Genomic DNA, 14384 nt, shown 5'->3' with positions numbered 1-14384 from the left:
TTTGGGGCTTAACATATGGTCTATTCTGGAAAATGTTCCACGTGCACTGGAAAAGAATATATATTGTACTGTTGTTCTATATATGTCTATGAGGTCAAGTTCATTGGTTGGATTTAGTTCTTTTGTGTCTTTGTTGAGTTTCTTTGTAGTTGCTCTGTCCTTCATTGAAAGTGGAGCATTAAAATCTCCTATTATTACTGTAGAGTTGTCTATTTCTTTCTTCATTTCTGTTGGAGTTTCGTTTATGTATTTGAGGCTCATTCATTGGAAGCATAGACATTGGCCCTTTAATCATTATATAATGTCCTTCTTTGTCTCTTATGATGGTTTTTTTTGTGTGTGTATGTGTGCCTTAAAGTCTATTTTATCATAAATTAATATTGCCACAGCTGCTTTCTTTTGATTGCCATTAGTTTGATATGCTTTTTTCCATTCTGTGATATTAGCCTATTTTGATCTTTGTGTGTAAGATGTGTATTTTGTAGACTGCATATTGATGAATGCTATTTTAGTCATTTTAAATGAACAATCTGGTGACGTTAATTACACTCACCATGGTGTACCACCTCAACCTTGACTTCTGCAATCTAAGACTTATTGAATCTTAGAACCACAGTCTGTAACTTAATAATAAAAATAATAATGCTAATTTGGAAACACACAAAAGACAAAGATTAGTAAAACAGTTGTGGCATTCAAGCCATGGTTATTAAGAAATAAAACCTTGTCAACTGAGTTAAATCTCCTGAGAGAGCCTCCCCCTGTCCCTCCCACGTCCTCTCTTGTAGAAGCCCTCATGTTTCTAAATTTGTTTTTTAACATTTTATTGTAAATTGAGTGAAGGTTTACAGAGCAGATCAATTTTACATTCAACAAATTATGTACTTTGCTTCATTACATGTTTGCAGCCCCTTCCATGTATCAACAGTTAACAACATTTACCTGTATTCATTTAACTCTTACATTCCTCACTATGTCTCCTGCTACCTTTATCTTTCCTCTGCTAACCTCCCTCTTGTTGTGTATTGTCTGTTCTGTCACCTATATCCAAATATACCTGCCCTCTAGCCCACAAAAAACTTCCCCTCTCAAAACCATCATAGATTGTTTCTGTTTGTTTGAACAATTATATCATTCGCAGTTTCAAAGTAAAGCGGTGTACACCCTTCCCACCTCCCATTCCAACCCTTTCACTGGGATCAAGACTCTTATTTGAGGAGTGAAGTTTTTAATATGGTTCCATAATTTTTCTTTTGCTTGGATATCGGGGCTTCTTCTGGGTCATAGTTCACCAGCGGCCACAGCTCACCAGGGGACATAGTTCACCTGAAGCTTAGCTTACCCGGGCAGTACATGTTTCTGAATTTGAACCACATAATTTGAGCATTAGAGAAGCAGAAATGTTGAGTGGCTACAAACAGGGACTCCATCAAATAGCATCTCAAAGCTTAGTGTCCCTATCTGTAATGTAAGCATTACACAAAATATGCCAAGTGATTAACACAGTACCTGGTGCAAAGGAGGGCTTGCTAAGTGGTTGTAATTACTAATACCACACCTTAGAACCACAGCCTCTTAGGTTCATAAAAGTTTGAGTTCAAACGGAGTATAGGGAATGCTGAATCCAGCCTTCCTCCCTCATTTTTGGGATACTATAACTGAGACCCCACCACACGTCTGTCAGTTTGTCGTACTGTGGTGGTTTGTGAGTTGCTGTAATTCTGGAAGCTATGCCACCGATATTTTAAATACCAGCAGGGTCACCCATGGTAGACAGGTTTCAGATGAGCTTCCAGACAAAGACAGACTAGAAAGAAGGAGTGACAAACTACTTCCGAATATTTAGTCACTGAAAACCTTATGAATAGCAAAGAAACACTGTCAGATATAGTGCCAGAAAATGAGCCCCTCGGGTTGGAAGGCACTCAAAAGGTGACTGGGAAAGAGCTGCCTCCTCAAAGTAGAGTTGACCATGATGACATGAATGGAGTAAAGTCCCTGGGAGTAAAGTCGGCAGGACCTTCATTTGCTGATGGGGCACAAGTCAAAATGAAGAGAAACAACTGTAAACATCCATTGATAATTGGAACATGGAATGTATGAAGTATTAATCTAGGAAAATTGGAAATTGTCAAAAATTAAATGGAACGCATAAACATCGATATCATTAGTGATCTGAAATGGACTGGTATTGGCCATTTTGAATCTGACAACCACATGGTTTACTATGCCGGGAATGACAATTTGAAGAGGAATGGTGTTGCATTCATTGTCAAAAAGAACATATCCAGATCAGTCATAAGGTACAATGCTGTCTGTGATAGGATAATATCCTGTGCTTTATTGACAATGCAAAGGCTTTCGATTGTGTGGACCATGACAAGCTATGGACAACATTGTGAAGTATGAGAATTCCTGAACACTTAACTGTGCTCATGAGGAATCTGTACCTGGACCAAGAGGTAGTTGTTCGAACAGAACATGGGAACACTGAACGGTTTAAAATTAAGAAAGTTGTGCAACAAGGTTGTATTCTTTCACCATACTTATTCTACCTGTTTGCTGAGCAAATAATCCGAGAAGCTGGGTTCTATGAAGAAAAACGTGGCATCAGGATTGGAGGAAGACTCAGTAACAACCTGTGATATGCTACAACCTTGCTTGCTGAAAGTGTAAAAGACTTAAAACATTTACTGATGAAGATCAAAAACATAGCCTTCGCTATGGATTGCATCTCAATGTAAAGAAAACAAAAGTCCTCACCACTGGACCAATAAACAACATTTTTATCAATGGAGAAAAAATTGAAGTTGTCAAGGACTTCATTCTTCTTGGATCAATTATCAACACTCATGGAAGCAGCAGTCAAGAAATCAAACAACGTATTGCATTAGGCAAATCTGCTGCACAAGACCTTTTTAAAGTGTTGAAGAACAAAGATATCAGCTTGAAGACTAAGGTGCGCCTGACCCAAGCCATAATTTCAATAACCTCATATGCATGTGAAATCTGGACAGGACAGGAAGACCATAGAAGAATTGATACTTTTGAGTTACGGTATTGGAGGAGAATATTGAAAGTGCCATGGGCTGCCAAAAGAACCAACAGATCTGTGTTGGAAGAATTGCAGCCAGAGTGCTCCTTGGAGGCCTAGATGGCCAAACTTCATCTCTCATACTTCGGACAAATTTTCAAGAGGGACCAGTTGCTGGAGAAGGGATATCATATTTGCTAAGGTGGAGTGTCAGAGAAAAAGAGGAAGACTCCCAGCAAGATGGATTTACAAAGTGGCAACATCAATGGGCTCAAGTGTGACAATAGTGAGGTTGGCCCAGGACTGGGCAGTGTTTCTTTCTGCTGTGCATAAGGTCACTATGTGTCGATACTGACTCGATGGCACCTAACAACAACCACAACCACAACTGAGACCAGAAAATTACCTGTTAAATTCATGCAAAAGGACTCTAATCTCAGGGTCAGTAAGTCAAAACTACCAGAGGTTTTGGTGGAGAAAGACAAGGCTTTCTGCTCTTGTAAAGATTTGCAGCCTCTGAAACCCTATACAAGGTTGCTATCAGAGAAGACGAGGAAGACCCCCCAACAAGATGGATTGGCACAGTGGCAGAATCAATGGGCTCATATGTAGCGATGATTGTGAGGTTGGCCCAGGATTGGCAGTGTTTAGTTCTGTTGTTCATAGGGTCGCTATGACTTGATAGCGCCTATCAACAACAATGAGTCAGAATTGACTCCATGGCACATAACCAACCTCATGCAAGGGTGAACAACCCCTTTCTGTACCCACTTATCTATGGGTGAGAGGAGAGACAAACAAAGGCATTTTTCGCTTCATAGTGATTTCCTGTCTAGAATGGACATTTGCCTGTTTCTTGAACCATTCAAAGAGCCTTGTGAATTCTATGGTCTGCCTAGAAACAAGTGATGAGGGCCCTGTGAACCAATGGAAAGGTGCCGGCCTTTGCACCTGCCTGAGGAGTCTCCCTCCCCATCTTGCCCCAGGAAAGCATTTTTGCCAGAGCACGGGTATTTCCAGCTTTGTGGCTTTCACTTCTACTTCTCCCCGGTGGGTGGGCGGAGTGACCTTCTGTGGACAAATCAGATTCCTCCTCAGCACCAACTTCAAGAAGTAAGCTAAGGTTTCAGGGTCTCAGACACACAGACAGCAGCAGCAGCAGCAGCAACAGCAGCAGCAGCAGGAACTGTAGGGAAGACCAGAGGCCAGGATCATGGAAGATCAGCACGACCTTATCTCCAACCATGAGCAGCTGCCCATACTGAGCCAGCGCCCCCGAGGGCAAGAGAGGTAGGTGTGAGCACACTGCAAAGAAACACAAGTGCCCCAAAGGAGCACTGGACCTGAGTCATAGAAGGGGTGGATTCAGGCTCTGCCCCTAACACTGACTTTCTGGGTGACTTTGGGAAAAGTCTCTGACCCTGGTTTCTCTTACTCTTCTAAAATGAGGGGGTTCCTCTAGAGCAGAATTTGGGGATTTCTTTGTAGCATGTACCTCTCTTTTGAAAGCTGGAAGAGTGCCCTGGCTAGACTCTCTCCCTAGATAAAAAGCACCATTTCATACACTGTCACAATGTCCAGCCTGTGAAAGTTGGGCCGTGAACCCTAGACCAGAAACTTTGGATCAGAGTTTGAAATGTTGTAGCTTCCAGATGGAAAAATAGAATTTCTCATGCAACGTGACAAAAGCAGGTCACCATAGAGATGGTTTCTCTTGATTACCATGTATGGCAGGCCGGCATGCTTCTATCAAGGGAGCTATAACTGCAGGTATTCGAAGAATATATGAAAACTCCTGTTATCACAGGAGGGATTGAGAGATGTTGGGAAGGGGTCCACAAAGGAGAGAGGGGCTCTGGCTTGACGTGACGTGAGGTTCCTGTCTCCCCGAGGTGCCTCTGTCTTTTGCAGTAAGAAGCCAACACAGCCATCCACAGGCCCCCAATTCCCAGCTCCAAGATAGCTTTACCCATGTGATTCCCTGAAAAGGTGGGAGGAAAGGAAGAATGCAGAGACCCCAACCCCTACCTTCTCTAATCTCTAAAAAGTTATCTGTGATCTATGGGGATATCCAATCAAATGTGATGTCAGCTGTTGCCAGGCAGAAAGGGATTTGGAAGAGACAACCAGAGAAGTCATGAGGTGCTGGGCTCTGGGGAACCAGGTAAGCAGATGTAGACCATTAGAGCCAGCGGTCTTTCAGAATCTCGGGGAATCCTACAGGAAGGAGTCCAGGTTCTGCTACTGTCCTGTGTGACCGTAGACAAATTACTGCCTCTCTCTAGGTCTCAATTATAATAGAGATATTGATCATGATGCCAGCCCTCCTAATAGGTGTTGTTCACTGTGTATCAAGTACACAATAAGACCTCAGTCGCTGGTAATGACTTATTATTATAATGACTAGTCCTATGTTGATGCATAGCTTCATGCTAAACACACTCCCAGACCTCACAATAATCTGACGACAATAATCCTATGAGGAGGTATCTCTATTTTCCCCGTTTTTATGGAAGAGGAAATTGATGCTCTTATTGGTAAGTGATTTATCCAAGTTATCACAGCTAGTGAATATCAAGTCAGGATTTGAAATCCAGGAAACTCTGAGCTCTGGTTAGAGCTCACTTTACCATCTGACCTCTTGCTAAGAGGTCAAAAAGATCGTACCTTTTTGAGGTACGATCTGCAGAGGTGGGAGGTAGGACATCTCTGACCTCAGACCATCCAGGCAGTTGCAGATCCAAGGTAGGTTCAGTGTTGGCGAAGGATGTCCCCTTGCCAAACTCGTAGTTAATTCTTCCAAAACCAGCCTAACCCACTGTGAGTAGGCCATTCCAGACTTAAACCTGTTTGGAACCTTCCGTGAGCACTTCTGCCTAGCAACATTTGTGTCACTATTTCTGCTGGTTCTGGTTGGTTCCTGACTTTGATTTCTTATTTTATTTATTCAAGAAGGAGGAAGTAGAAAAGAAGAAATAAAGAGAGGGGGTGACAAGGCTTGGCAGCCTTCCAGGGCCAGGAAACAGGTATTCAAGATGCCTAAAGAGGAAGGAAGTCACTTGCTAAAGTTAGCTATTAATCCTGAGAGTAGCAGTAAGTGTTATTTATGAAGGGCTAAGTATGTGCTAGCTACGGAACCAAGAACTTCATCCTCATTATTCTATTTAGTATTAAATCCTATAAGTGTACTTACCCCATTGAGGTTAAGTGGCTTGTCCATGGTCCCAGCTAAAGAAGTGGCAGTCAGGATTCCAATGCAAGTTACTTGGTCTTATCTTCTGCATGATCTCTAAATCCTGCACATTGCTGTTGAATCAAAACCAACTCCGAGAGATCCTCCAGGACAAGTAGAACTGCCCCATGGGATTACAGAAGCAGATTGCCACATCTTTCTCCTGCAAAGCAGGCTTGTGGGTTCTAACTGCTGCCCTTTTGGTTAGCAGCCAAGTGTTTAACCATGGTCCCACCAAGTCTACTTCTAAATTCTTAGGCTTTGTGGCTCTGTAGGATAAGCAGCAGAATGCAAGGTAGGTTTGAACCGCAAGGTCAGTAGTTCAAACTCACCAGCCACTCCTGAGAAACCCTATCCAAGGTTCCTATGAGTTGGAACTGACTTGATGACACTTAACAAGAATAAAAAGAGAATCTGAGCTCCAGATAGGGGCAGGGACTTCTCCAAGTTCACAGTCAGGGTACCCCTGAATCTAGAACTAGGTGTGGGGTTGCCAAAGGGGTGAGCATGTACAGGAAAAGAGACAGGGAGCCAGAAGACTGAAATGAAGACTTGGATGGACTTTTCATCAATTTTAGATGTTAGGCCAGGCCATCCTGTTCCTTAGGAAAGCAAGAAGTAGAATCTGTTTCCCTATTGTGTCCAATTCCCTCCCTCCCTCCATGCATTGTTTCTGCTTCTCTCCCCTTTCAGAATGAATACTTCTCCTTTGGGCTGGATCTTGGCCCCAAAGGCATGGAAGTCTTGGAAGCCAACGAGAGAATGAGCTGTGACGGTGATGTCATGAGTTGCTAGGCAGAGGCGACTCTTGGGGTTTCCTTAACTATCCTTGCCAGTTGGAGTTCATGGGTGGTTCATTTATTTAGTTCAAACACTTGGCTATTGATTGAAAGGTTGAAGGTTTGACACCCTGCAGAAAGACCTGATGATCTATTTCTGAAAAAAATCCAGCATGGAAAATTGAATGGAGCACAGTTCTCCTCTGAGACACATGCTGTCCCTATGAGTTGGCACTGACTCAACAACTGTTCTACTGGTTTTTAGCTTTGTTAGCTGGTGTGGCATTGTAGGATCAGCACTGGACTGCTAACCGCAAGGTCAGTGGTTCAAACCCACCAGCTGCTCCTTGGAAACTCTATATGGGGTTGCTATGAGTCAGAACCAACTTGACACTTAACGACAACGACAACAGTTGCTGTTTGTGCTAGAATTCACTTGACAGTAATAGAATAAGCAGGATGCAGTCTCGTCTTGACAATTTCCAGTGGGGTCCTAGGAGCCCAACTTTGGAGAGGATTAGAGCGGAACTCTCAGGGACCCGAGGCAGAATCCTTACATCCCCTACCTATAACACACAAGTGCATGCACCCCAAAACACATACATCCAAAGCCCACAGCTGCCCAGGATTCCTGGAGTCTGAGGCTCTGGCCATTCCTGAGAGTGAGAGACATTCACCAGCTCACACAGGCAGAGGCATCTACTCTCCAGTCAAAATCCTCTCTGGGGTAGAGGGAACCACAGATACTTCTGTTGTCAGAGTCAGATCTTGTTTCAAAGGAGAAAACCACTCAAACCTAGAATTACTGATATGGCAGGGACCCTTGCAGAGAGTCTGGGACCAGAGTGTGTGCCCTGAGGGGTGGGGGAAGGGAGCTTGGTACTTGTCCAACCTCCCAACCTCTCTTAAAATGTCACAACTCACTTCTCGTTTTCTGGTCTGCTGTTCCATTCCACTTCCCTTTTCTCTTTAAATCTAATTTCACTGCAGAGCAGGAGAATGAAAGCCCTCTTCCCCTTGGGGGTAGCTCTGATCCTTAGGAGTGGTCCTGGGGAGATACTTCATCTTCACCCCTCATCAAAGAGATAGGACTCTGAGGTCTGGAGAGGGCAAAGGACTTATCAGGGTCAAACAGTGCCACTGGCTCTCCCCACCCAGTCCAGGCTGGGACAGCTCCAGATTTCTATCTGGGAGGACTCAGGGAAGCAATGGTTGGGAGTAGGGGCCAGAGGAGTGTCCTCAAATCACATTCCATAATCAGTGTATCAGTCGTGTTCAGAGTATGCGTGTAGGAGGCTTCAGTTCCTTCCATCAACCCCAGCCAGCCACGGGCACAGCTGCCGCTTGATTTCTGCTCTGACCCTATTCCTCCTCCCCCTAACAGCAAGTGCAGCCATGGGGCCCTCTACACTGGCTTCTCCGTCCTAGTGGCTCTGCTCTTGGCAGGCCAGGCCACCACTGCCTACTTCCTGTACCAGCAGCAAGGCAGGCTGGATAAGCTGACGGTCACCTCACAGAATCTGCAGCTGGAGAGCCTACGCATGAAGCTTCCCAAGGGTGTGTGCCCATCCCCACCCTCACCTCTGAGACTCCCATTCCCTCTCCCTCTGGTGGGGAATTGCAGCTCCACCACACTTAGGTTTGAGGTGTCTCCCTATGCACTGGGCACTGGGACCACACTCATGCCCCATGCTCTGTCCCCACAGCACCCAATCCTATGAGCAAGTTACGGGTAGCTACTCCCATGTTGATGCAGGCACTGCCCATGAAAGCCCTGTCCCAGGAGGTAAGGACAATCCTGTGAGGGGGTGGAAGCCTGGGTGGAGGGCAGATGCCAAGGAGAGGGAGAAAGAAGCTGACCTATGAAAAGTATAGGCTGGCAGGGTGTGTCCTGACCAGTGGGAAAGAGTAGGACCTACCTCAGGGAGAAGGATCCCTGGGGTGAGGGAGAAAAAAGCCTCTTGGGACCATCCCTGGGGAGGAGGGACCAAGGATCTATAGTTTACAAAGTGCTTCTCATTTTCCATAGCATCTTCCAGTCCCCACAAATTCTCAAAGCACTTGGTGGGGTGTATCAATAATCTTTCTAAATGGTTCACCAAATTGTTTGCTGTTGACAAAGCCCCGGACAGTAAAGTTTATGCCAGTTTGACCAGTGAGGACATTGAGGGAGGGAAGGTATAGTGACTTGCTCAAGAGCTCAGGTTGGAAGATGGCAAAAATGGACCAGACCCCAGATGCTGGCTCCTGCTCTTCTGGGGCCCTCAGTGTCCTCCTCTGGGGGCCAGTGCTGAGAACCCTCTGTCCCTTCCTTCTACAGTCCATGCAGAACGCCACCAAGTACGGCAACATGACCCAGGATCACGTCATGCACATGCTCCTGGTGAGTAGAGTCATTCAGTTGGCCCTGCTTGCCCACATAGGACCCTGGCCTGACTGTGCTCCAGGCATGGCTCATGGGAGACATCATGCATGTTCACTGGATTGTCAAAGAAACAAAGGACTGGCCGTTAAGTGCTATTTGTAGTCTAGCTTCCGTGCATTTTTTAGATGGAGAAAGTGAGGCCCAACGCCTTGATGTGACATGCTCAGACACTCCTTTCTTCCTTCACAAGCTTTTACTGCATATTCACTCTTCCAGACCCTGTTGAAGGCTCTAGGGTGAGCCACAATGGGGAGTAATTGGATCCAGCCCGATTCCCTGGGGACCTCAGACTAGGATGGGAAATAATGATGATGGAAGTGCAAGGGACCCAGTCTAGTTTGAGGAGGTTAAGGAAGTCTTCCTGGAGGAGGTGAGACCTGAAAGACGAGTAGGAGGAGTCTGAGGGCAACAGTAGTGGGTAATGACAGACTGGCTAGAACCCCAGCCTCCCAACTCTCAGCTGACCCTGGGCTCTTGTATAGCTGAACTGTCCTTATCCTCTCCCCCATCCTCCCATCAAAGCTTAGAAACAGGGCCTAGATTTGGTGCAGTTTGGATTCATCTTGTAGAAGACCAAGCTCATGGACTGCATATGTTACCTTGTCTACTAGAGGGCGCTCTTTTAACCCTCTTTCCTGCCCTGTCATTTGCAGAGGACTGACCCCCTGAAAACGTACCCGCAGCTGAAGGGCAGCTTCCCAGAGAACCTGAAGCATCTTCAGAGAACCATGGAGAGAATGGACTGGAAGGTCAGAACTTTTCCCTTTGTTGGACCCTCTTCCCTGGCAGGGCTGAGAAGTCATTCTCAGGAAACTAGAGGAGGCTCACCATCACTTCCAAAGCCCTGAACACTGTAGAGGGACCACTTGGCAAAGCCTGAGTGTCTCTGTCCACAAAGGCAAAGCCACGCACGACAGGGATTGGCAATGCCCAAAGAGTCTGACACCCCTTCCTACTTGTCCCCTTTGTCCCTATTAGATCTTTGAGAGCTGGATGCATCAGTGGCTCTTGTTTGAAATGAGCAAGAACTCCCTCGAGGACAAGCAGCCTACTGAGGCTCCAACAAAAGGTACAGTGAGAGGGAGCTTTGGGTGTCAGGACCCCGAATCTCCCTCAGACTCTCCTGGAGCTGCGAACATTTGTGCTTTGAGCATTCCCAGATTTGAGGACCACAAGGACCTGCCCTCCCCTCCCCCCTTCTCAATTCTCACTTCCTGTCTCTCCTGCCTGTTTTTTCTGGCTGGGCTGCTCCCAGGCTCCACCTTGCCTAGGGGTCTGTAGTTTCACACCAGGAGGGCCGTGTGCACAGAGGCATCCCTTTAGGTCTCCCCTGTAGAGGATGATTATGTCAGGGGCCCCAGAGCAAAACAAGTCAAAACACCCTGGAACCAACAGAATGGCCTTTGCTGCCCTTCCTGTAGTCCATAATTTCCTGTGACCTCCCCAAGATCACAGCCAGTGAGTGCCTGGACAAGAGGGTCTTGAAGTTTTAAGACCTTGGTGCTGTAGGATAAACACTGGACCACAAGGTCAGTTTGAACTTTAAGGTTGGTAGTTCAAACTCACTAGCTGCACCTTGGAAACCCTATACAGCGTTGCTACGAGTCCAAACCGACTCAATGAAACTTAACATTTAAACCAGGGCTCCTGGTGTGGCACTATAGGATAAGCACTGGACTGCTAACCACAAGGTCAGCAGTTCAAACCCACCAGCCACTCCTCGGAAGCCCTTATGAGCTGGAACTGACTCAATGGTACTTCACCACCGTAACCACATTGAAACCAGGATATTTTAGCGGAGGCCTCGCAGAGGGCTGTTCAGTCATCCTGGTACTGCTTCATTGGTTTTACACCTTGGGTGTCTCTTTCCTCTGCTGGTTTCCTGTAGTGCAAGTTCCCTGCCAGCCTGGCTCTGAGCCTCAGGTTCTCTGTCACACATCATCATACACAGATCTTTAAGTCCAGAAGGCAGTGTAGATGCCATCTCAACCCCCTCCTAAGTGATGCTTGTATCTCATCTATAGCATTCCTAATGGTAAGCCTCACTTCTGTTTGACAACAGGCAGGTCAGACTTACCAATGGGTCCATTGCTTTTCTCTAGAGACCAGAATCACATGCTCTATTCCAAACTTTAATAGGCAATGAGAGTCTCAGAAGAAATTGCCAAGCTCTGAGATGAATTAGCCACACAGTCATCCACTCCCTCTCTGATCTGGACGTCAGTTTTGACATCTGTGCGAGGTTGGGGTGGAGAGAAGGTAGCCACGTGGGCAGAAGACTGTAGGCCCACAGCAGTGGTGTGTGGGTCTCTGGCCTCATTGAGAGCCCAGTCCAGAACCCACTCACCCACTCTGTCTCCACCATGCCTGTCGCTTCAGCACTGACCAAGTGCCAGGAAGAAGTCAGCCGCATCCCTGCTATCCACCCAGGCGTGTTCATGCCCAAATGCGACGAGAACGGCAACTATTTGCCGCTCCAGTGCTTTGGGAGCATCGGCTACTGCTGGTGTGTCTTCCCCAATGGCACCGAGGTCCCCCACACCAGGAGCCGTGGGCGCCATAACTGCAGTGGTAAGCAGTGGCTGCTGTGCCAGCGTCATAGATAGGACTAGGAAGGCTGGTGCAACTGAGGGGCAAGAGGCTCTCTTGAGGATGGCAGCTCTGGGGGGCAGCCAGAGCCCTGCATCCACCCATCTGTCTGTCTGTCATCTGTCCATGTAGTATTTTCCCCCTGGTACGCCTGCATGCATCTATTCATTCATTCATTCGTTTATCCTTTCCCTCCAAACGACTACTTCCTTGCATGCATCCAGGAAGCCTGCAGATCACCCTGTCATTTCATCACCCTCCTTCCTGGGTCTAGCTCCCAAGCCTGCAGTCACACCTCTTGGATGCTCACAGCCTTCCTGCAAGCAGCTTTCCCCCCAGGCACCTGGCAGTGACTAGTTTGGGGACTGCTTATAGGCACTTCCCTGAGGGGTGGGGTAAGGAAATGTTGGGCTGAAGTAACAAATGCACTTGGCTGACACTTTGCAGAGCCACTGGATTTGGAGGACCAGTCCTCCGGGCTGGGTGTGACCAAGCATGAAATGGGTCAAGGTAAGGGCTCCTCTGAGTCAGTGTGTCCCCCAAAACTCAACCTGGGCCGTACTTGCTCTCTGGTGGGTGGGTGCCCAGCATGCATGGCCCTGGGATGCCACTTCACAGAGAGGCAGGGTTGGGGACTGGGAAGGCAGAGACTGCGGATGACCTGACATTCTCCCCCTCCTGCTTCTTTCTGTAGTGCTCATGTGAGACCAGCAGAGGCAGCTTCTGAAACCAGAGTCCCAGGCGCACCTCCCAGCTTCCTGGCTCTCCTCCCCCGTCCAAGCCCTCTTCTTTCCCGTGTGTCCCTCTGCCTCCTGCCCTGGACCTCATCCCATTAGACACCCTGGTGCCTGACTCTCCATCATCGTCTTCAACACATGAGAGCAGTGCAGTGCAGACCATCAACGTGGGAGGGTACTCAGCAGCCACACTGCTCAAAAGAAAGCTAGGCTGACCCTTCCTGACTTCACAGAAGTCCCATGGAGAGGGGCACCCTATTCCCCATCCCAAGCACCTTTGTAGTCATCTCCCTTGACCTCAGCATAAGTCTCCCCTAGGGGATGAGCCGCCCTCTTCCCTTTCCGCAGCACTCAGAAAGTTAGTCCCTCCATCCACTGCCCTGCCTCAGACCCACCAGCCTGCCCTCAGCCTGACTTGTATAAGAATAAAAGGTAGTGAGTAGTACACGCCTGGCTCTGGCTCTTTGTTGGGATCCAGCTACTTATCCCAGGTCACTACTTGGGATGGTGGACCTTAGACCCTCACCCGGGAGAACCCAGTCCAGGGAGCCCTGGCATGAAAGCTGGTGGGCCTGGGGGTGTTGGCTTTGCAGACACTGGTTTTTCATGTTTGGTACATAGCAAACAGGCTCTTAGCCATTCATTCTTCAAGCAGTCTTCACGTTCTCACATTACCATTCTCAAGTCTACACTAACAGTATGCACGTGAGGACGCAAGACTGACAAGGAGCCTCAGTGTGGGGGACAGCAGGTGGGCTGTGGAGACAGGGTGTCCTGCTCTAGCTAAAGTGCCATTCCACTTGGCTCAGCTGGTTGGTGCAGCTCAAAGTGCAGGCCCCTGCTGGCAGATTTCTTGATGTTTCAAGAGCCAAAAATGGACATGCTGCACTGAAATTGCTCCATTTTAAATATAAAGATGTGCTGTGGGTAAACAAAGCCACTTAGGACTTCACTCTGAGCTTCCAACTGAGACTGACTCTCAGGGGCGAAAGGAAAAGCTCCAGATATAAGGTTCCAGTTGGATGCCAACCTGTCTCTCCTGTTTCTAGCAAGGCCATAGCTTTGGTGAGAAAGCTCCATGACTCTGTGTTCCACACAGTTCTGGGCCCAATCATAAGCCACAGGAAAGTGGGCTGTTGGAGTTCTGGGGACAGCTTTCCCTTCCCTTAGTCTACACCCATGTGAACACGCAACCCCCTACAGAGCTTGTTTATCCACTGTTTTGTCTTGTCTTTACTACCACAGGCCTTCCTTACCTGGACGTGACAGTAACTCATGTTTAACTGGTTTTCCTGCTTCTATTGCATCTGCTCACAGATGTTCCCTACCACGTTCATACTCCAAGACACTGCACATATGACAACACTACTCCCTCTGCTCTCAGTTCAAGTCCCAACTTCCCAAAGTGGTTTATAAAGTTCCCTTCCAGCACCCAGAAACCACGACCTTCGGTGGCTTAGATGCCATCATCCCCAGGAGGCGACCTCCCCCACACCTCCACCCTGCTCTGAGCTGCCCTAGTCCTCAGGAGCTTCGCTGCTTTCTGCTGTACGGCTTCCTCCAGGGAAGTGTGCCATAGCCAACCCAC

The 14384-nt window shown here is 47.5% G+C and overlaps 1 protein-coding gene and 1 pseudogene across 1 annotated transcript; one reads left to right on the top strand and one right to left on the bottom strand.

Moving 5' to 3' along the window:
* Positions 1 to 1355, bottom strand: part of LOC102832368 — a 5006-nt pseudogene extending 3651 nt beyond the window's left edge.
* Positions 1356 to 3961: 2606 nt separating this feature from the next.
* CD74 (CD74 molecule, major histocompatibility complex, class II invariant chain) lies at positions 3962 to 13011 on the top strand. The gene is given in 11 exon segments (XM_006878419.1): positions 3962 to 4088; positions 4181 to 4242; positions 4245 to 4324; positions 8430 to 8602; positions 8752 to 8831; positions 9366 to 9428; positions 10124 to 10219; positions 10449 to 10539; positions 11850 to 12041; positions 12507 to 12569; positions 12896 to 13011. Coding segments are annotated over 11 exon segments (1143 nt in total).
* Positions 13012 to 14384: the final 1373 nt, after the last annotated feature.

The sequence above is a fragment of the Chrysochloris asiatica genome, unplaced genomic scaffold (genome assembly GCF_000296735.1).
Source record: "Chrysochloris asiatica unplaced genomic scaffold, ChrAsi1.0 scaffold00057, whole genome shotgun sequence".
NCBI classification, from domain to species: Eukaryota; Metazoa; Chordata; class Mammalia; order Afrosoricida; family Chrysochloridae; genus Chrysochloris; species Chrysochloris asiatica.
Note: the sequence above shows the minus strand (reverse complement) of the source record. Positions and strands in the feature narration are given on the sequence as shown.